This window comes from Gopherus evgoodei, chromosome 1 (assembly GCF_007399415.2).
Source record: "Gopherus evgoodei ecotype Sinaloan lineage chromosome 1, rGopEvg1_v1.p, whole genome shotgun sequence".
Lineage (NCBI taxonomy): Eukaryota > Metazoa > Chordata > Testudines > Testudinidae > Gopherus > Gopherus evgoodei.
Window position 1 is genome coordinate 230528243 of NC_044322.1, and position 23973 is coordinate 230552215.

General features: G+C 41.3%; 1 protein-coding gene across 4 annotated transcripts in view; it reads right to left on the minus strand.

Moving 5' to 3' along the window:
• Nucleotides 1–23973, minus strand: part of FAR2 (fatty acyl-CoA reductase 2) — a 210036-nt gene that overhangs the window by 16958 nt on the left and 169105 nt on the right. For all 4 annotated transcript variants that reach the window (XM_030539025.1, XM_030539034.1, XM_030539007.1 and 1 more), the window contains 2 exons: nt 17433–17551; nt 8444–8511 (listed from right to left, as the gene is read on the minus strand). In XM_030539025.1, the coding sequence (XP_030394885.1) occupies nt 8444–8511; nt 17433–17551 (187 nt within the window). The remainder of the gene's footprint in view (nt 1–8443; nt 8512–17432; nt 17552–23973) is intronic.

Below are 23973 nucleotides of genomic sequence, written 5' to 3' on the forward strand. Positions count from 1 at the left end.
AGTCTCCAGGCCATCTTTTTGCTAATTACAGTGTCAAGCACGTTGGTGCTCAGCAAATAATTATGAGAGACATGCCTAACGCTATGCACGACTCTGTGGATCAGGTGGGAAAAGCCATGAACTCTGTCCCTTCTCCCCTAAAGGAGAGTTCTTTACCAAGTCTCTTTAAGTCCTGAACAGTGTTCAAGTTTCAGAGTTTATTTAGCCTTTTACTTTTCTAATGGAAACTCACAAGTGTTATTTGCTCCCAGTGATATCCTGGAGCTGTGATAGTGTTTTGATACCATCTGCAAAAAGTGTTTAGAGCATCATCTGCTTTTATTCAAACCCAAACATTTGCAAATCCAATTTTCAATTATAAACTGATGGAGGTTTTATTCTGGAAGCAGTCACTTATTTAGTCCTCCATCCGCTACTCCTGCTATCTTTGGCTGTGACAAAAAAAGACAAATCATTGTTATATTTATAAAATGCAGCCACTCTCATTTCAAATCACATACCAGACATTGAATTTGGGAAAATCAGCAGTGCCTTCTCTGTGTTAGCTAATTAAGGCTTCTAGCAAAACAGCTGCAGCACGCTGCCCTGTGTTCCTTCTTGATGTGGAAATCATGTTTAACAAATGGCACAGGAGACCAGAGAAAATTCTGAAAAGCAGGAGGCAAACATCACCTTTGTATTGTTTTAGTAAATACCTGAGATGGCTGTGAGACCTACATGAAAATCTCAATGAAGGGAAGTTCAGTGACTGGTTGAAAATACAAAACCATTCTGCACAATTGGCATAACTGGTGCTGTGGCCAATTTATGATCGAAACCACCTTATTCTATCTGGTAGTTTAATTCCTGCCTTTAACTTTTTTCTCTCAAGACTTACACCAGAGAGACCACAGGCCTTACGTATTTCACTGAGTTGGCTGCATTGACAAATGTACTATGTGTACCAGCCTCTGTGTGCCTAGGCATGTTGCTCTATAGGAAGTGGTCAGTACTCACAACTGGGGTCAGATTAAGTAGCTAGATTTTCAAAAGAGGTCTGCATGCTGAACACTTTTGAGAATCTGACCCTTATTTAAATGCATAAATGGGAGGAAGTTGAGCTCTTTTGAAAATGTGGCTCCAATTAACTTTGAACATCTGGCCTTGAACTTTTTTGAAAATCATCCCCAACCGTTCAAAATCAGTATAAGAGTATCATAGCTATCAGTACAACAAGGCCATTATGTATCTAAACACATATATGTCACTATATATGATGGATGTAAAATGTGGGACATATAAAGACACTGGTGTAGAAAGCATCAAAATAGACCATTAATTTTTAGAATATTTTCTCAAACCTTTTGTACACCAATTCTGTTGTAAATAATGTCTAGTGATAAGTGTCCAAGAACTAGGTTTGTGTGGGAAAGAGGTAAATCTGGGCCTAAAATGAGGTATGCGAATTCAAGTAAATTTCATAATGAAAAGTTGGTTCAAATCAAAAAGTCAACATGTTTAATCTTGAAAATTTCTAATTGAAGCATTTAGACTTTTTCAGAATTTTATTCAGTTTTTTCAACTGAAGTAATTCAACACAGATTCATTAAACGCTTCAGCTGACCCAAATCTGCATTTTTCAGAAATTAAAAAACCCCAATCCACATACAAACAAACAAAAATAACCCCCCCCACACACACATTTCAGCCAAAAAATTTCATCCAGCACTAATCATAATGGATGTGTACAAGAGGGCCACATTAAGGTTGTTCAGAGCAGGCAAAGAAACCTGAGCACAAATGAAACCCCAATAGATTTGCTGAAATGACACCAAGACAACTTTCCCTACTCCTCCTTGCTTAATAATAAAAGAAAGTTCTAGAAGTCCATTTAGAATTTCAGTGGGTCAGAATTAGAACTCCTTCTGCCCTACCCAGTTCATCAAGGGAAAACTGAATGGCTTGAAATTCATTAATATTCACACAGTGAAAACCATATTGCAGCCTGTTTGAGTAACTGCTTTTGACTAGAAGTTTCAGAACATACTGTGTATGCTGCAGCTAGCAAGATTAACCCACTTTGATTTTATTGGCCAGACCTAAATTGCAGCAAAGCAGAACAAATTGCTTTGAGATTACCTCAGGTTAATGCTTAGCTGTGTGGCACAGACTTTGTAACAATAATAACAAATAATAATTATAATAGAAAAGAGACACAAATATACTTTCAATGGTATGTTGTTATTTCAAAAGGGAATAAAATAACAATTTAAGTAATTGGATAATTTGACATTTAGGGCTTGTCTACACATGGAAATTTAGTGAAACACATATTCCAGAATAATTATTATCCTATCTTGGTATAGGTCCCCACTTACGAACACTCTTATTTCAGAATAAGAATGTCCAGACAGGGGCTTTTACTGAAATAACTATTTCAAAATAGCAATTTCAGTAAATTTCCAAGTGTAGACAAGCCCTTAGAATCAACCTGGGGAGTATGGGAAGTAGAAGAGAACTACAGAAAGATTAACATTTTAGAGAAAACATGTTTTAGCCTAAATTTTTCCATCTGCTATTCCACTGAAAATCCAGTGTAACTCCATTAATTTCTATATATTTGTATGGATGTGGAACGGAATTTGTTCCAAAGCAGGGGAAAAAATATTTAGAAATAGTTTCTCAGTGTAAATCAGCACAGATCCATTGGAGTCACTAATTTATGTCTGATGAGGGGCTGACCCTTACTTTCACACCCATGCCAAAAGGGCCAAATTCATCCTTGATTTCACCAGAGTTTGTCCAGGGATAAATTTGGCCCTGGAGGCTTGTTTTGCACTTCTTGCAGCTCATTAATTCTTATGAACTATTTCAACTGCTTGGTGAAAAGAAAATATAATTCATAAAAGAAACATGCAACTAGTCTCAAGAAAGAAATCCCAACAGAGTCATACAATCTACAGTCAGTCCAATTTAATACTTACATGTGAGGGACTCCCTATTTTCACAGCAAAATGATATGTCAGAGACAGTGAAATTAGTTAAGGCATTGCTCCTATTACTAAGCTAATCTCTTATCAGGATCTGGCTCCTTACAAAGAGCCAAATTCTGCTCCCATGCAACCTCATTGATTGTAGTGATACTTTACATCAAGGAAGCTTTATACCAGGGGAAGTGTTATATTAAAAGATGAAAACAGCTAAACTGAAAGATAAAAGAAAACACTGGATAATGATGATACACTAAAAAACTTACTGGAATCAGCCACTCCCAAAGGGTCAGCAAAATATTGCTTAACTGATACCAAATTTCTTTGATTGAAAGTTGAGCAAAATTTTACTGGATACCACAAGAGCATAGGTCAAAAATATCTTTTAAAAAGGGGATGCTAATTACAGATATCCACGTGTGCAGAGTTTACTGCACATTTAATAATGAACTGTTTAAATTTATGAGTAATTTGTTTCCTTTGTGAAGAATATATGTTTTAGGTGTTGGGACATATGAAAAGATGCCTGCTTTTCTGGCAAGGAAAGAGAACAGCCAGGTAAAAAGCTGAGCCAGAAACCTGACCAGGTAAACAACTGGGTCAGCAATCTGATCAGGTAAACAACTTGGTCAGCGTTCAGCCAGGTAAACAACTGAGTTAGCAAATTAATCTTAGTGCTAGGCAGAAAAAGTGCTTATACAATATGTCATGAATAGCTTTGTAACAATGCATTTAAGGCACACCTGAATGTGGCTGTGCGCTTACTTTTAACCCTATGCTGTGCCCTATTTTGGTGGACTGATCACTCACTGAAGCAGCGAATAAATGACACGCTCTGTCAACTCAGGAGTTTGTCTGTGAACCTGAGGGTTCTGGGTAGCAGGAAGAAGAACCATCAACAGTTTGGTGCCATGACTGGGAGTGGAGCCCATGATGGTCAGTGAGCATACAGTCCTGTGGGGAATTTTGAAGGACTATCGTGGGGTCTGGTTGGAAAAAAGTAATGGTCATAACTGGGCTTTGCTATATGGATTTGGTTATCTTTGTGGAAGTTTGAGTCAGTGACAAGGGAGGTCCCTATGACATTGATCCCCAGAAAACAGGGACCTGGGAGGAGATTCAGAAGTCCCTTAATCATGCTAGATCTGAAAGTGCAGGAAGGCCAGAAGAAAGCCTGCATTATACAGGGATTAATGAAAGGAATTAATGTGTTATGGAAGCAGTTTGTACTAAGGAGGTTGAACTTCAGACACTGCCCCCGAACTTGAGGGGGGTGGAGATAAAGGAGAAGCTTTTAAAATACATGCGGTAATAGCTAATCCACCAATCATCTAATGATTGTGATAGCATACAACAGGAATGGAATGAATTGTTGAATGAGGTAGCAAACTTTAGAGACCAACCGGTCTCTATGGAAAAATCCAGGTCCCAACTCATGGGATCACTGGAATAAGTTTTGTCAGTGGCTTTGAATGGCTGCAGATATCATGGAGGACGGCAATTTAAATGACAAAGATTGGAACTAGATGTTGAAAGGTGTATTCAGAGGTTTATAGGCACAAATTGCTGGATGTGTAAACGCTCACCAGCCAGAAAGGAAATTTTGTTTGGTAGTCCATCACCTACAAGTGACATGAGTAGGTTACATCTTTGCCTGGGGAAAGCCCCACAGAGGTAGGGGAAAGGGCTATGAATTATTAGAATTTGGGTCATGAACAAATGATTGAGTGGGAAGGAACTTCCAAGAGCATACTGAATCATTATTAATAGAACAACCAGATGCATGTCCATGGCAATCCTACAGTTGTCACCCCAGCCCCATGATTATGAGCAAACTATTACCCATGCTGAAGCATGGTTAGGGGAGAGGGAGGAGACAGTTCTACCTATAAATGAGGCGAGGGTGTTTCAAGTTGAGGTCAGGAGAGGCACTGATGCATGGACAAGAGGAAGGGGATGGAGAAGAGGGAGCCCGGGTAGAAAGAGGGTAAGAGAATGGATTTCTTTCAGGCAGTTGCAGGAAGAAAAGAAGGCTCTGGAATGTGAGGTAAAAGAATTAGAGGAGAAGGCTGGAAGCCTGTCCCCACAATAAGAGGTGCCATGCCCTGAGGCCACTGCACAACAGGTTTGTCCTATTAAATTAGATAAATGGAGGCAGCCTCATGTCAAATATATATTAATAGATAGTGGAGCAGCAATTTGCATGACAAAGTTAGAGAAGGAAATGCTCTAAGGAAGATACAGGTGATTATGGGGGTAAAAGAACAGGTAGTAAATGCTAAGAAGGAGATTCTGTCAGCAGCAGTACTTGGAGCCTACAATTTTTTAATAGATCTGACTAACCTGTGTGTAGTAGCCCACCTGGTCTGAATGTGGTTAAACATTACCAGCCTGTAAACAGAATGGAAGTTACAGAGTTAAAAGCTCTTGTTGCTGTGTAGGCAGAGCACAAGACAGACTGTGGCAGAACAAGTTTTATAGCTAGGATAGAGGGACTTGATCCTCCCACCCCCGCCACCCACAAAAGCAGTATGCTGTGCCCTGAGAGGCTGTTGCAGATGTAACAGAGAAAGTGCAGCAGCTGCTGCAGCAGCGGTGTCAAAGGGAAATCTGGTTTACCTGTTATGCACCTGTACGGCCGGTAAAGAAGCCCAAGAGCAAATGGAGGTTAACTATAGATTATAGAGCCTAGACTGACTATGCAATAGGGGGAGTTAATGTAGTAGTGGTTTATCCACAAATGATTGCTATAATACATCCAGATAGAAACTGGTTTTGTGTTAGATGTGGCAAATGGCTTTTTGTCAATACTACTGACCTGAGCATTCTGGGTAGCAGGGAAAAGAACCAGTCAACACTTAGAAGCTCTTATGTCTTCCACTGGCCTTCTGGGTGACTTTAGGCATGTCACATCACTCTGTGCCTCAGTTTATCTATCTGTAAAACTGGAATAATGATTCCAACTTTCAGGACTTCTGTTCAAGCATGATCCACATCCCTCATTTCTACCTTTTTCCCTTTATGAATAAACCTTTAGATTTTAGATTCTAAAGGATTGGCAACAGTGTGATTTGTAAGTAAGATCTGATGTGTATATCGACCTGGGTCTGGGGCTTGGTCCTTTGGGATCGAGAGAACCTTTTTCTTTTACTAGGGTGTTGGTTTTCATAACCATTCATCCCCAGGACGGGTGGCACTGGTGGTGGTACTGGGAGACTGGAGTGTCTAAGGAAATTGCTTGTGTGACTTGTGGTTAGCCAGTGGGGTGAAACCAAAGTCATTTTTGTCTGGCTGGTTTGGTTTGCCTTAGAGGTGGAAAAACCCCAGCCTAGGGCTGTAACTGCCCTGTTTAAGCAATTGGTCCTGAATTGGCACTCTCAGTTGGGTCTCGCAAGAACCACATTGTCACAGGATGGCATAAGGGACATCTATGACACAAAGCCCACTCCTCTTCCAAATATCAATTATTTACTCCAAAGCATGGGCATGCTAGAAGATCTCAAAGAAAAAGTTTGCTTATATTTCTTTTAACATAGGAAAACAATGTATTTTTCCCTACCTTTGTTCTCAGAAATGGCTGGACCATTTTGACTGTAATTTTCCAGAACAATTCAGCCTGAGGCAGACATTTGTCAAGGGAAATTTCAGCTCAAACAATTACATTTTGACAAAGTTATAAGCACTTGAAAATGGTACAATAATGGAAAGTGCTACCAGTCCTGCCTTTAATAAGGATTATTGGGTGAGGTTCTATGTGTTATGCAGGAGGTCAGATCTTCACGGTCCCTTCTGGCCTTAAAAAATCTGTGTATTTGAAAAGTACTCACCACAAGTCCTGGAGTGTAGGAGACATGTGAAAAGGACAGAGGATAGATAGGAAGTACACGGAGGAAGGTTCAGAAAGTCTGTCATGTATAAAGGCCATTTAAAAAGCATGTATTTTTATTTCTAGGAAATGAAAATTCAAATTGTATACTTGCTTCTGAAGATAATACTTATGTGCTAAGCCTGAACTACTAATGTGGTAATATCCCCTTTCCAGCCTACTCCAGAAACAGTCCCACTTCATTTAGGGCAAAATTCTGCTCCCAAATCTACAGTACATCTTTCCATTGCAAATTCTGCACTCAATCCCCATGCAAATGCCCACTGAGCTCAATGGCAGCTCTGGGCAGAATATGCTCTACAGATCTGCACTGCGGATCAGAGAGAATTCTGCCCTCAGTCCATTTACAAAGCTGAACTGCTCATGCACAAGCTTGTCTTGTGCATTTGGATGCAAGTGGATGGAGCTGAACTATCAGAAATGCAAGCTTCTATTACACAGTCTAACTAGGAACTTGGATTCGTCAGACTAATGAGCACTGTAATAGGACAAGATTAGGTACAACCCATTATTTATCAATATTTTCATCAGTAAAATTACAGCTGAAAATAAAACAGAAAAAGTGACAAATGGGAGTGTTATGAAGGCTTTGACCTTGACTAGCAGTACAAAGACAGTTTGTTCAAGGCAATGGAGAATCAGGCCCAGTATGTTTCTGCTGCAGTATACTGACTGATTATGCTAATTTGCAATACTGTAGCTGAAGATACCTCTACAATGTGGGCCAAATTCTACTATTGGGTTTCTGTGACATTTTTTCTGAGTAATGACCTCAGGATTTATCCTTTACATTTCCATCATCTCTGACTCAGCATCACGCCGTATGTAAAACATTTAACTCAAAAGTAAAAAAAAAAAAAAAAGCCATGAAAATGGCTTGTCTATTTCCATTGACCAGCTTTTTCCAATGAAAGGCAAACTCTCTTAAATTAAATCTGTTCATTTCAGGGTCATCTTTTCAAGTGAATCAAAGACATTTCTATTTCAAGACTCAAGACCCTTAAGGCGCACCATAGAAACATGAAGAAAAAACTATTTTATTTTCTCTTTATATACTAACTTTTTCTATTCTGATCATTAGAGCAGTCTTTGTCAATTACATCATTCATGTCAAGGGTTTTCTAATTTGGATTTAAACACAATAAAGCAAAAAAGAGGACGTTTGGGTCTGGATACTTATAGCATCTTCCAATGGAACTTGAAGTCATGACCTCCTGTTCCTTCCTTCACAACCTCAAAAGTTCAGCAAAGCATTCAAGCATGTGCTTTGATGAGCAGGGATGGGCTTACTCAAACACTTAAAACTAAGCATGCGCTTAAACACTCTGATGAGCAGGAATGAGATTATTCACACGTTTAAAAGGAAGCAGATGCTTCAGTGCTTTTCTGAACTAGGGGTTAAGTCTGATCTGTGAAACGGCTGTACGCAACACACCTGTTCACTGGAAAGGGAGTTTCACATGTTAAGTGGTTACAGGGTCAGGTTGCTGCTATTGAATCTGTTAGCTAAAACCAGGACTATTGTTTCCATGTTTGGCACCCAGGAACACCACTGATGGTTTGTCTTCTTGCTTTAGTTAGAACTTACCTATCTCTCCCCAGCAGAAAGGGTTGATTCCACCTGTTGTACAGTTGTACACCATCACTGTTTTTGGTCTGGAAAATACATGATGTGAAAAATGAAGGAGAATTTAAAAATGTGGAAAGAAAACAAAAAAATATCCAGTTATCTTGAGATGGGGCTTAAAATCATGGACAAGAGAATGGGAGCAAGAAATACTTTAGCTAAAATATGGCAACTATGTCTGACTGTACTATTTGAGTTTATGGGACAGTTTTGTAATTTCACTGTATTCAGTGGAGATAAGTAGGTGTAAATGAGATCAGAATTTATCTCTATATAGTTTAATCCAAGCTAACTAGATAATAAATAATCAAACAAAATACATTCTAAAAATAAAAAATATCTTACTTGTGCATAGGTTCTTTAATCCCCAAATGCTTTAAAGCTATACACAACATACAGCACTAATGAAATGCAGCTACATCTGTGGTTGAGCATGACAACCAAACAGCACAGTAGTGAGATGGGGGCAAATGTTAGCCAAGCACACTATAGCCTCTTATTGATTTCAATGGGAGTAGGTGCCTATCTTGCTTAGGTGCTTTTGAAAATCCCAATAGATGCCAATCTGTAGGGTAATCATATTTCCCTATGCTGAATATGGGACACCTGGTAAAATTACTCATATACAAGAGAGTTCAATGGCGATCAATTAGAACTATGCAGTGCAAATGTTCAAATTAACATCAAGTTGACTGAGCCCCCGTTAAAAAGAAATACTGCGTAGCTGGATTATTTTTATTTACTTTATTATCTTTAAGGCTTTAGGGTTCACACAGGGAGAGGTGACATACACACCCCTACCCTCCCGTACACACATGGGGATAGCTGACACACACACATTCCCATATACCTCTGTCACACAAGGGGGTGACGGACCGACCTGACCCGACTCTCCCTGCCCAGCACTCTCCGCCCTCCATGCTTGGCTGGGCCCCTGGGATAGATCTGTCTCTCCTGGTGTCATGTCTTCCCGAGGCAACACATGGTGGGGGAAGGGGGCATGCAAAGTCACATGCTCCTCGTACCCAGTTTACTGCCAGGGTTCACACCAAAATGTGGCCAGCAGCAGCCTTTTGGCACTGTGGGGGAGGGAAGGGACAGGAGCTGCTACCAACCACAGGGCAAGTGGCGGAGGGGAAAGGGATGACCTGGCCTGTGTATTTGCAGAGCTCATCTCTTCTTTTCTCCCCCCACACCCCCATGGCTGGAAGTAGCTTGTCTCTTCCTGTCCACACAGTGTCGAAAGGCAGCTAACACCTCCAGGCTGCTGTTGGTCACCGACATAACCCAGCCGCCGCCTGTCCCTCCCAACTACAGCGTGGGCAGGAAGGGCTTAAGCCCTAAGGATCATTGCGCACCAGGGCTCATGAAACCTGACTGCAGGGTCTACAATAAGTGCATGTATAACCAATAAATAACAAATCTTTATTTAACATACATGTGAAAGCCATTAGGCAAGAATATGTAAAGCCACACAAAGATTTACAATGAAGCATGAAAGTCAACAGCTCCTAAAACAAGGACACTGAACAAGGTTCATCCTATATATAAAGGCAAAATACAATTTAAAAAATGAAGATTAATCAAATCCAGCCAGTGAGTCTAGGCAGTGTATGCAATCAACAAATAACAGATTTGGCTTGAGATAAATTATCTATACATCAGTTATTAAACAAACTATGAAAACAATAAAGGAAATTATTAATAAAAGCAGTTTTTTGTATTTACTGCAAAGTTTTTCTTGATGTATTGTAGCTCATTTGTCCAAGCCAAAGTCAGGGAAAAACTATGTACTTTATAAATTATTTATTTGAAAGATGCCACTTTTGCTAGAGCCAAAAATCAGTGGTGATGTGAGGCAATTCTTGCATTTTCCCCAGTTTCCCCAAAATAATGTGTGTCTGTTGATCTTTCGTGTTTCATTTACCCAGATGGAGAGAGAGAGAATCAAATCCTGGAATGAGGTTGCAAGTTCTGTGATAAAGTCCACATTTCTCTGATGTAGTTTAGAATAAGATTTTCCTGTAGAATGTCACCTGATCAGAAATGATAGTAACCTTCTTGATCATTGATTTTTTCACTAAGCCATATAGCAGCACCACTAATAAACAAAGGCATAAAATGCCCCAGAGGCCACTGGGTAGATAATAGAAATGTATGCTAGAAATGCATACAGAGACTTCCCTTTAGATCTACATGCCACAAAATATCTCATTTCAACACAGAGTGGTCTTGCCAACCAAGTGAAGTTTATAATGATAATCTGTAATTGCCTTTGAGTCTCACAGGTGTTAAACAAGGGAACTGCAGAAAAAAACATAGTTAAATTAGAGGGTAGGGAATTATTTAATGAATTGCATCCTAGCCAACACTGTCAGCTGTAGATTATTGCACATAGCAGTGTTATTATGTAGGAATTACATTGGCGAAGACTATGCTATTGCATTTTATATTTACCATGAGCCTGCTCATGGCTGGCTGTGCACAGGTGCACAAGGAAATGAAGAGGGTACAATGAGTCTTCCTTCCAACCCCTTTTTGCCAGGTAGCAAACACAAGGACAGCTGGATTAGCCCTTTCCTTAGGGGTACTGAGCGTGGGTAAGCAAGGGAACTGACCTGAGTTATAGTTCAGCTCTGCTACAAAGTCCTCAGGCCTGATTCTCAGTTACATTAAGGCCCTTTTGACATCATGCTGGCAGCGTACAGAGGCCTTAAAGTGGGTGTAAATGTAATTTATGAATGCTTGAAAGCCCCTTACACTGTCCAAGTGGTGTAACAGGGCTTTAGTGTCAGTATGAATCAGGCTAACTGCGTAGCTGTGGGGATACATCTCTTAACTTTTCTGTGCTTCAGTTTTCTCATCTGTAAGATAAATGGCAACATACTAAATGCTCCCTGTGGGCAGCGCATCTCTGTACCTTCCTATTGCATTGAAGACCCCATCTAGTGCTACACTTCTGCTTAGAATAACACCAACTTGCTCCATGCCTGGGATTACTCATTTCAATCACCACTGTGAACATACTGGGTAAAGTTTTCAAAAATTTTGAGATGAGTTCAGGTCCCACATCACTTAGGTCCTTTAAGAAAACATCTCTTACCCATTTTGACAGGTTAAAGTAAAATCTGATCATTTCCCCACACATATATAAAGAGAATTTAGAGAACGTTTTTCAAAGCTGTCCAGCTGGTGTCAGTCACTGTTTAAATACATTCTATACTTACATGGATTATTTAAAGTGTGTTCCTTATTTTGTAAAATAAAAAAACACATCAAGTAAGCATTTTATCTTTATCCTACCACTTGCTGTCCACTATCTAGGTTTTTACATAAGGTACATCACTGTGGTATCTAATCTCCTCCCAAAATTATAAAATGTACATATAAAATAAATCTCATTCTCTTTGTTCCTTGCAAAGCATTACCTAATTGTTTTTAATTTTTGGTTGTGGTGTCACTATGGGAAGGCTAGATCAAAAAAGTGGGTACTGCATTGTGCTTTGAAGATACTGAAGTTCATGGTCATCCTGATCTGCCTGGGTAGTGAGTTCCACATTCATAAGCCAGTCATTGAGAACACGCTACCTTCTGTATTCATGAGTTTCACACTTGAGGTTGACAAGTCTCTTGTTCCAGTGGAATGTGGTTGTCATAGGGCATTCAAGTCACACAGGGATGAAGTGGTCCCTCATGTAACATGGGTAAGTTCCACAGAAGAGGAGGACTGAATTCTTACATTTTACCAGGTATTCAACTGGAAACCAGTCAGGAAAGTGGAGCGATGGGCTCTCAGCAGCCATGCATTGCTGGGTACATGGGTTACTGTGATCTGAACCAGCATTTTAAGTCCTTTGGTTTCATATTCAGATACAGAGAATTACAGGAATAAGCCTAATGGTCATAAATGCATGAATCACCACAGTTAACTCTTGCGAGAAGATGGGAAAAGACTTTTTTCACTGCTATGGCTGGCATCCAGAAGCAGTGAGGAGATTAGGTGAATAGTGACTTAATCTGAGGACAGATGCCATCAGCGAAGGGTGTTGTTATAGAGGTGAGGAGTTCTTGGAAGTGTTTCCTTCTCCCTTTCCAAGATTCAGCTTCAGGAGGCTTTTCTTCATTTAATTGCTGATTGTAACCAAGGCCTTGGATAGCTGAGAAATGGTGCTGTTTTCAGCTGATGAGAAAGTAATGTAGGGCTGTGTGTTATCTGCTCATTGTTGGCTTTGTAGTTCATGCTGATCACAGTCTCCAACATCAATATGAAATCACAAGGAACAGAATGGCTGAGAGAACAGTTCTTTGAAGAACTCCAAAGGTGTGAGCTCTGTGGATGAAGGAGCAGAAATCAATCATATCTTTCTGATTGTGATCTGAGAGGAATGATTGAAGTCATCATGGCATGATCCTAGTAATACCTACTGCATGTCTGAAGCAGGATATCAGATAGACAGTATCATGGTCCAGCACTACAGGTGTAAATGAAGGGCCTTTGTCCGTGGCTAAAGGATGTTCATCCATCAGTGCTAATAGCACTCTCTCTGTTCCATATCATGGCTTGAAGCATGATTGGGAGGGGTCAAAGATATTGTTAGCACCTAGGAAGAGATGAAGGAGACACCTGGAGAGCTTCTCAATTAGGTTAGGTACTGGGTGCTAGTTACAGAGGGTGAATATGTCAAGGGATGGTCTCTTAAGTATTTGCCAGATTATGACATGCTGTAGGGGGGTGGCAAGATTTTCCTCCTCAATGAAGATATAGATATCTCAGTTAGTAGGAGTCCCAGATGCTCTAGACACTCTTTGACTAGTCAATGAGAATTTAGATCAAAGCCATTGGTGGTGGCTGTTTTTCTCCTGTATTTCTAGAGCTTCCTGTTATGTGCTGGGCTGGCTTCAGAGGAGGATGGCATTGTGTTTTGGTGGAAAAGGCCAATGTACAGTACATGGTGTTTCAGCAGCACATCCCTGTTGTTGGTGATATTTTATGAGAAGTAGAGTGATAGTTCTTTGCAGCAGGAGACAGCGAGTTCTGGAGCTGAGTGAGAGCATTCCCCATTAACAAGACAATTCATGGTCCAGAATAGTTCAGCAGAGCATGATTTAACAGTTGCTGTGGTGAAGGAGAGGTGGAATTTTTTTGTTAGTTTGTTTCTTCCACAAATAGTGCATAGATTCACATGAATTCTTTGTACTGGTGTCTGTCTGCATCTGCCCAAGTTTTATGCCACACACATAAGAGCTCAGTTTCCTTCCACCTGATGTTTTTGTTTCAGCACATCAAAGAAACAAAGGAGATCTGTAGAGGAGAAGGGCACTTTGGTGACAGAGGTGACTAATAAGTTGTCATAGTGACTGGTTAGATTTTCTATACTGCAATCTTTTTTGGTGGTGAGGCGTTACCTACAATAATGTTGTGGAAATTAACCCAGTTCCTGAGCCTGAGGCCAATTGTTATTGTTCCTTCTTGCCTAGACATTAGGTCAGTTTTGATCGCAGCCTGGTGGAAGTTGTGGTCAGTTCAGCATAAGGACAGTTTCTTGTGTCCCCTGTATCCATGCCAAGTCTAAAATCAAGCTCAAATATGACTGGCAGCATATCCAGGTCCAAAGATGACTTGTCAAAAACAGAGGGTGGAAAATATACAGAGAAGGTTTGGGGCTATTGTATCTGAGTCTTTGTCAACATGGATACGAAAGATCTCAGGATAAGTCTTGGGGACGTCATTAACATATCAGACAGTAACTCAGGCAATCCCTCTAGGAAACCTTTTCTCTTTGCAGTCTATAGATTAGCATAATGCACATGTATCACTTATCTCTGGATTTGCAGAATGACTGAATCCTCTAGTTTTTTTCCCCCCAGGTAGTTTCTCTTACATTTGGAATATGATGACTGATAGCCCTCCATGCTTGCCTTGTACAGGTCTAGGTTTGTGGTGTACTGAGGTTTTAGTGATGCAGGTCAGGACCTCTTGAGTATAAACGGCTTCCTGACAATTCACCTCGCATTCATCAGAAGGAACATAACCCAGGAAGTCCATCTCTGGGACTCTCTCTGCTTCCTGCTTTGCTGGTCAGACAGCACTCCTCAGCCTATGGAGGGTGCTTCTCCCTGGTGGAGGGAAGTGGCATTTGTATTTTGAAATTGGAGCAGTTGTGCTCTCATTTGCTTGTGCTGGGCACCCCTCTTCTTTGCCAGCTGCTGTTGGGTAGGAATGAGGAAAAAAATGAAACTGCAAAGTCTAAGCTGCCTTTAACACTCATTTCTGGCTCCCCATATTCTGGCTCTTGTTTGTCAGTTTTCTTCACTCTAGGCTCAGGGGATAGAGGATAAGACTGGCTTTCATGTTTTCTTTCCTTTTTCGGTTGTATTGCTATCACATAGTTATACAGGCCTCTATAATAATCCATGAAGCTTACATCATAGCTCCCACTACACAAAGATTTAAATCTCAGAGCAAGAAGTTAAACAGGAAAAGATGTTAAATCTTTAATGTGGCTTATATATGTGCCTTTACCAAGCAAAGAACTGGGGTTTAATATCTCTCCCTCCCCCTGAACCTGTAACATAATAACCTACTTAAATCATGCATTTTTTTCCAAAGCAATATATTCCATCTACGAAACACCAAGATCCATTTGGAAAACACTCATATGAATAGCTGATTCAATGCACTGGTTGGGAAAGAGGGCCAATTAAACGACTTTAACTTGAAACCTCAAGAGAAGAACCCCCTTGTGATTACAGTTCTGCAGTCTTAAAATTCCATTTCTCTGGCAACGGCTGCCTTTTTAAAGAACTCAGTGTCATTTAGCGGCAGTAACCATGTAGGGCAGGAAATATGAAAAAGAGGTAGAATTTTAAAAGTTCAGAACTGTTGTTAGCTGGAGAAAAGTTACTGCTGAACAGAGAACCTTGGGTCTGCCATTTGTGCTTGCACAGCACAGAGGAACGGGCATTGGTCATAGCTTGTGAGTAGGGATCCCATCTGGCCAATGACTACAGGGAGAGCTCTCCACCTGCAGAGATGAAGTGAGAGAAAGTAAACCCTCAGCCCTCACATCCAGAAGCCAGACTGAGGACAAAGTGTTGCTGGTATTTTCCAGTCCCCTCCCACAAAACAGGCTTTGCCATGTGAATTACAAAAATTCACAGTAGATTGGGCAGATGTTCAAAATATGATTGTGTGCGCCACCTGGCTCTGCAAGGCTCCTTGAGCTTGTGCTTCTCTTCCCCTTGAATATGCACTTGGACACTGCAATAATCCTGGGGCGTGACTCTTTCTTGATTAGGGGTGGGGAGAAGTGGTGCTATGTTCCAAATGCCATCCACTTGTGGCACCATGATGAGACACCACTTATAGTAAATCAGCAGATCTGCAAGTCCCCTTTGCTTTTTTTACATAAGCATCGATGTTTAAATGATAATTCAGAGGCCCACTGGTGAACACCCCACTGAGATGAGTAGGACAGTTCAAAATCCTCAGAGCTGTTGTTCAAGGCTCTCTGCAGACTCTTCTCTGAATCAGTTACTACTTGTTTACATGGGAGATTTTTCTAGTTACATTGGTAATCATATCCATAAAGTTAAACTGCAGGCGTTATACAAGTATAACAACTCTTCATATTAGGCATATGAGTGGCTTTTTCAGCTTATCTTATACTGCTACCAAAATGATATAAGCTAAACCAGAAAAAGGCACTCTTATATTGCAATAAGAATGTCCACATGGAGGCCTGGTCTATACTAAGTTGACATAAGTATGGAAAAATCCACAGCCCTGAGTGGCGTAATTAATCTGACTTAAGTCCTCATGTAGAATTCTTCTATCGACATAGCTATTGCCTCTCAAGAAGGTGGATTACCTACGCCGATCAGAGAATCCCTCCTGTCATCAGACGTAGTGTCGACAGTGAAGCACTACCGCAGCACAGCTGTTCTATTGTAGCATTTTAAGTGTATACAAGCCCAGAGACTTCTACTAGTATAACTACAGCATTTTAAAGTCACATCCAACTTAACTTCCCCATGTAGACAAGCCCTTACACTCAATTCACATTTTAGAGGTTTCCTCTGCAACCGTAACGTATGTCGACTTACTTTTTTAAAATGAAAGCTGATACTCTGCAGTGCAACACAGCTGCTTCAGAGAGATGATGATGTGGCACATGGGTGTATATTGGCTTTTTCTAAGGGTTGCTCATATCATATTTATGACTCGTCGGCTGTAGGAGTTTGGGCCCAGTTGTAAGATGGCTAATAAGGACAGTGTTGTTAATGAGTGTAACTGGAGTTGAGTTCTGCTTCATGAACATATTATACTAGGCAGGAGAGCACTGTGTTAAACATATGGGACACATTCTGAAAACCCATGTATTTACTCTGGCAAAACTCCCAATGAAGTCCATGGGAGATTTTTGTGAGTAAGGATTTAGCCCATATAAAATCCAGAGGACACTCCTCACCAGGTTCTAACATTTCCTCCTACTTGCCACCCCTCACTCACATGGACATATTTATCTGCCCTCCTGTTTACACGCAGCCACCCTCTGAAACCTGTATTCTATCAATTTTCCTTTGGTTAAAGAGGGTCTAGAAGACTAGACAGCCTTTTCAACCATTCCCTCTTTGATTAGTTAATATTTTTACAGTTCTATGTATTCATGTATATACCCCGTACTTTATAAGTGCTAAGTAATCATCTTACTGACCAAAGGGATTCCTGCAGAATGGCATAAGAAGCTCCCCCACGTCCCAGGATCTGTCTTCATGGCTTCTGTAGCACTTTTAGCCTTTACTACACCCAGGAAACAAGATATTGAACTTGGGAATCAAATGCTCCTGTCTCATGAAGTCTAAGTTGGATGATATTTGCTGTCCCATTAAAATTCATATTGTACATAATACCTTACCAGCAATCTGAGAAACAAGTGCTCATCCCTACCTGTGAACTGCCGTGTACCACCCAACTGCTAGCATGAGGTTGATGACGACATCTACTGGAATCAGATCTGCTACTGCATCATTATTGACTTTGACAGTTTGCAGAATCCCTTTACCAGCCTGTGTGACAGAGGGAAAGAGTCAGTGACAATATGCCATGACAGGATTTCCTTTGCCTAGAGAGGATGCAGTATCACTTAGTCACTTTTCAAGCCCACTGTGGAACACGCAAGATCAGTCTACCTCTATGGAGAGCCAGCGCTCATAGACTCATAGACTTTAAGGTCAGAAGGGACCATTATGATGATCTAGTCTGACCTCCTGCACAACGCAGGCCACAGAATCTCACCCACCCACTCCTGTAATAAACCCTTAACCTATGTATGAGCTATTGAAGTCCTCAAATCGTGGTTTAAAGACTTCAAAGTGCAGAGAATCCTCCAGCAAGTGACCTGTGCCCCATGCTGCAGAGGAAGGCGAAAAACCCCCAGGGCCTCTGCCAATCTGCCCTGGAGGAAAATTCCTTCCCGACCCCAAATATGGTGATCAGCTAAACCCTGAGTATGTGGGCAAGACTCACCAGCCAGACACCCAGGAAAGAATTCCCTGTAGTAACTCAGATCCTACCCCATCCCAGGCCAGCGGGCATATTTACCGCTAATAGTCAAAGAACAATTAATTGCCAGAATTAGGCTATCCCATTATACCATCCCCTCCATAAACTTATCAACCTTAGTCTTGAAACCAGATATGTCTTTTGCCCCCACAGTTCCCCATGGAAGGCTGTTCCAGAACTTCACTCCTCTGATGGTTAGACACCCTCTGATGGTTAGCACTTTATATTCTTGTAAAAGCAGCAAAGAGTCCTGTGGCACCTTATAGACTAACAGACGTATTGGAGCATGAGCTTTTGTGGGTGAATACCCACTTCGTAGGATGCATGCATTCTTGTGTGGATCAAACTGTTTAGTGTTGTCAGAGGAAGTTGGAAATGTGACAAGCAAATGTCAGTAGAAGTGTATAAAAAGGCAGTGGCCTTGTTTAACTCATGATGATAAAAGGACATCCAACAAGAAAGACATTTTTATGTTTTGTGGTAAAATGTTCAAAAGCACCTAAATGACTTAGGAACCTAAATTCCATTTTCAAAAATCACATGGGCGCTTAAGTCCTATTGATTTTCAATGAGATTTAGGCTCCCAAGTGCCTAAGTGTAACATTTTCGAATGTGCTTAAATGATTTAGGCACCTAACTTCCATTCTCAAAAGTCACATAGGCACTTAGGAGCCTACGTCTCTTGAAAGTCAATAAGCACTCTAAAAATGGCTCTTAAGTCACTTAAGTGCTTTTGAAAATTTTACCCCGATCTTTTGGATTTAGCTGTACATCCATTCTGAAGTTTACCTTCCATGTTATGATTTGTTCCTAAAGTACCATCAGCATGTGTGGTTCTTAACAAACAAGACATGGCCCTTTCCCTGAGGGCTTACAGTTATAGGGCAAGTCTACACTGCAACAACGGAGTGTAACACAGCTCAAGGTAACATATGTGATCTCTCTTTAATCTCACTACCTTGGGTCCTGAAACAGTGAAAGCACAGCAGTGTGAGCTTCAGCACTGGCTACTCAGGGTTCTAGGTGGCTTTGTACAGCCTGCACTGAAGGTTGCACTGCTGTGGCGTCACTGTTCTGGACAGAGGTGCAGCGAGCGCCTTCCGACCTGAGGGGGCACGGCAAGGAAGGGAGCCCCTAAAAGTGGCAAAAAAAATGTAAGGTATAAGTAGGTAAGTGACATTTATTGACGCTATTGCACAATCCATGTCGGTTTTACTGACAAAACCGTGAAGTCATTATGTTACATCATAATGCTATTGGCTACATCAGTTGTCTGTCGGTCAGTTTCGAATTTTAGTTGGACCCATTCAAAGAATGTGTATTTGCATTCATAATGGCGGTCGGCGGATAAATGTTATTAATTTAGTTGTTTAGTTTTTTTATCGTTTCCAACGCAGAAGCGTGCTTTGTGATGTCTAAGAGAATATATAAGAGCAGAGCTAGTAAACGAAAGGCAGCAAAAGATGCCGAGAAGGAACTTGAGAAAATTCCAAAGTTGTCAACGTATTTTGCGCTGCAATCCAACGTACAGGTACAGGCACATGAAACAGACAGCACTAGCAGTGACGAATCATATCCAGAAGTATCCAGAAGTGCTTCAAGTGAGGTCGAAGGTGAAGCCAGTTGTTCTACCAAACGAACTGTGACAGATATTCCAGCAGCTGCTGGGAAAGAAGTATCTGAATCTGAACCACTGACTGATGATCCAGGAGATTGGCCGTCTATAATATCAGACAGGCAAGTGTGTGACATTGTTGCACGTGGCTCACTGCAGCAGAATGAAAGTTACGAATTTCCATTTAACCAGGAAAGACGGAGGTTCACAATTACTCATTTCTATCGACCCATGGCAAATGGCGAGAAAATAAGACGTTCATGGTTAATGTACTCAGTTCAGAAAGATGCCATTTTTTGTTTTTGTTGTAAATTATTTGGCACTGGCGACATACCGCTACATCGTGGAACATCTGCTTGGAAAGCACTGTCAAAAAGACTTCAGCAGCATGAAACAGGCAAAGGTCATCAAGACTGTATGGTGAAATGGTTTGACCTTCGGTCAGGCATACTAAACAGTACATCTATTGACCAACTCGAATTGCAGGCTTTTCTGAAAGAAAGAGATTTCTGGAGAAATGTTGTCAAACGCATGGTTGATGTCGTTATTTTCTTGTCCAAAAGAAACTTGGCATTTCGAGGAAGTAATGAAAAGCTCGGCGATCCTTCGAATAAGAAGAGAATGTTTGATTACGAACGTGCTGATTCGAATCATCTTTCTGCCAAAGAAAAATTCAAATCGCAGTTCTTTCTTCTTCTCACTGATCAGGCCATATCTTCTGTTTCGTCGCGATTTGACCAACTCGTGGAGTGGTATAAGTTGTTTGGATTTCTGTACAACGCCAACAGCCTGAAGCAGTGTCAGAGAGAAAATGAACTGGAGAATCATAGCAAAAATTTTGAAAGAAAAATGGGAGACATTGATGCCAACGAACTCATAATGGAATTGAATCGTTTTATTTATGTCATCGAGAAAGAGAGAGGACTTGTCATGGCAAACAATTTTTTAACGTACATATACAAGAACAGCCTTCAGCAGATATATCCGAATCTTTGCATTTGCATCAGAATTCTTCTGATCACACCAGTTACTGTCACTGGTGCTGAAAGGAGCTTCAGCAGAATGAAACTGATCAAGAATATCCTGCGCTCAACCATGACCGATGACAGGCTTTCTGCGCTTGCAGTTATCTCAATCAAAAACAAGATTGCCAGATCTCTGGACTATGACGCATTGATTAACCAATTTGCGGAGAACAAGGCTCGAAAGAAGAGCTTTGCGTAAATACGGAATACATGTACACTGTAGGCCTATGTATACATAATATGAACCCTGTATATTGTATAAAATAAATACTGCATTCCAGTTTCTGCATTGTAAGGGGCCCCGGACATATGTTCGGAGGGGGCCACGTTCTTTGTTGCTACGGCCCTGGTTCTGGAACCTGAGCTAGCTAGATTAAAGCTGGCTCATGTGTGTCTACTCAAGGTGCAGTCACACCCTGCAATTGTGGTCGAGACACACTCTAAGTTAAGATGTAACTTTGCTGAATGCCAATTACAAACGTTGTGAAGAAGGGTGGAGGAAGTCAGACCTTCCTCTAGGTTTGATTTAGTTGGTAATGCACTTCTCGGGGGTTCCATGATGATTTGTTTTTAACTGAGTGTTTGTGATGATGTTTCTGTGCAAGGGAGATTAGGGTTTGGAGGCTTCATGGAAGAAGTCTTTTAAAGAGGAACTTGAAGGAGAAAGAGTAGCAGCAAGGCAGACTGGATCAGCTAGGGTGTTTCAGAGAGGGGGCATGAGACATGCAAGTGAAAGTGAGGGAAGGAAACTGAGGGAATGTGTTGGGCATGAGGCCTGAGTGAAAACAGCTGAGTGAAAAGTTCTGAGGAAAAAGAGAGAAAAGCAGGAGATAAGCAGTGTAATGCCTGGACTACAAGGACAAGGGATCTGAATTTGATGTAGAAGGCAACAGAAAAATCAGTAAAGGGATCTGGAGAGCAAAGGATGCAGTAACATCAGCAGGAAAGAAAGTGTTTCTGCACCCACATTTTGGGCAGCTGTAAGAGACTAAGGAGGAGGAGACTGATGTTACAAGAGAGGATTTGGAGCAAATCTAATCAGTGATCTTCAAGACAGATTGAAGAGAGATCGTTCAAGATAGTTATGTCCAAACTCCAAAGCTAACTGCAAAGAGTTAAAGAGGGATCTCACAAAACCAGAGTGACTGGGATACAAAGTGGCAGATGAAATTCAACACTGATAAATGAAAAGTAACTCACACTGGAAGAAATAATCCCAATTATACATATGTAATGATGGGTTTTAAATTAGCAGCTCAAAAAAGATCTTGGAATCACCTGAAAACTTTAGCTTACTGTGCAACAGTGGTCAAAACGGCTAACAGAATACTAGGAAAGGGATAGAAAATATCATAATGCATTATATAAATCCAAGGTGCATCTACACCTTGAATACTGTGTCCAGTTCTGGTTACCCCATCTCAAAAAGAATATGGTGGAACTGGAACAGGTTCAGAGAAGGACAACAAAGATGATCAAGGGTATGGAATGGCTTGTGTACGAGCAGACACTAAAAATATTAGGGTTGTTCAGCTTAGAAAAAAAGACTCAGAACAGGGATATGATAGAAGTCTTTAAAATCATGAATGGTGTAGGAAAAGTGAACAGAGGTGTGTTATTTACCCTTCCCCACAATACAGAAACCAGAGGACACTCCATGAAATTAATAGGCAGAAGGACTAATACAAACAAGAGGAAGTACTGTTTCACCTAATTTAGTTAATCTGTGGAACTCATTGCCATGGGATGTTGTGAGGGCCAAAAGTATAACTGAGTTCAAAAAAGAAGTAGGTAAGTTCATGGAGGATAGGTCCATCAATGGCTATTAGACAAGATGGTCAGGCATGCAACTCCATGCGCAGGGCCACCCTTAACCTTTGACTGCCAGAAGCCAGGAGGGGAAGACAGGGCTGGATCATTCCAACTGCCCTGTTTTGCATATTCCCCTGGAAGCTCTGGTACTGGTCACTTTCAGAAACTGGATACTGGGATAGATGGACTCAATATGACCGTTCTTATCTTCCCCTGCCACTCCTGAGCTGCCCATGCCTATCAGGGCCTTTGTGTGGCTGATGTAGTGTCTGTGTGTGGTGAATGGCACACACTGCCACGATCCAAAGGGGAGAGCAGAGTGCTGGTTAAAGGTGAGCTGCTGGGGAAAGGGGAGTGATGGGCAAAAGGACAAGCCTTGGTAGAAGCTGCCAAAATCCTTTCCCCAACTTTTCCTTCTCTCTAAGGCAGGGGTGAAGCTTGCACAGGAAATGGGGGAGAGCCAGAGATACTCAGCAGCCACAAGGCGGGGGAGAAAGGAGAAGAGGATTTTGCAACATCACCTATTTATAAGCAATGTTCCAATGTGCTCATTACATCAAACTACTGTGATACAATTCTTTTTAATCAGTCTGTACCTCCCTCAGATAATGAAGTAGCTCGCTAGCTGTGAAAGGTTGAGGACCACTGCTACAAGCAAACAAACAGAACATGTCCAGCCCTGCATAACCACTTGTCTGAAATCTGGGCTGAAAAGCCTTGCTAGAATGATTATTTTTAAAGTTTGTCCTTAGCCCATAAACAATGCATATGTTTTATGTCATTCTCATGCTTATTAAAGATATTAGTGTCACAAAAAAGTTGCAGATAAGGTATAATCATGTAAGCTTCCTCACCCAGGTCTGACAATTTACGTCAATCATATCCTGCAGCAACCTTCTGTTGTTCTAGTCTTGGGCCATAAAACAATTCTGCCAAAACACTTCAGTTCTAACTTACAACATTACCTTCTGCTACCCCATTCCTAGGCTACACACCTCTGGCAGCAGCATGCAGAGCTGTGTCAACGCTCTCATGTGTAGTTACACGTGTCAGTAAAAGGTTCTGTCTGACAGAAGGCAGCAGGGAAAGGCTCCAGCTGCTCCCTGCTGCCAGAGCCTTTCACTGCAGGAAGGAAAGGCTCAGGCTCTCCTCATTGCCTCCGCCCACCTGCCAGAACCACCCCCTTTCCTGTTGCTGGAGTCTTTCACTGCAGCACAGAAGGGGTCCAGCAATGGGGAGGCAGCCAGACACTACACTGGTAAAAATAGCAGTGTAGACAGGGAGGCACTACTTGGGCGAGTAGAGAGCTGTGTAGGCTGTGTACTCAAATACTTACCCACAGCCTTCAGCCATGCCTCTACTTTACTCACCTATGCCATGCTTCACCAGCTACACTGCTATTGATACCCGGTTTGATGAGCTATGCACATACGTACACTGCATGCCACCCAAACAAGCATGCTGTGTAGATGCA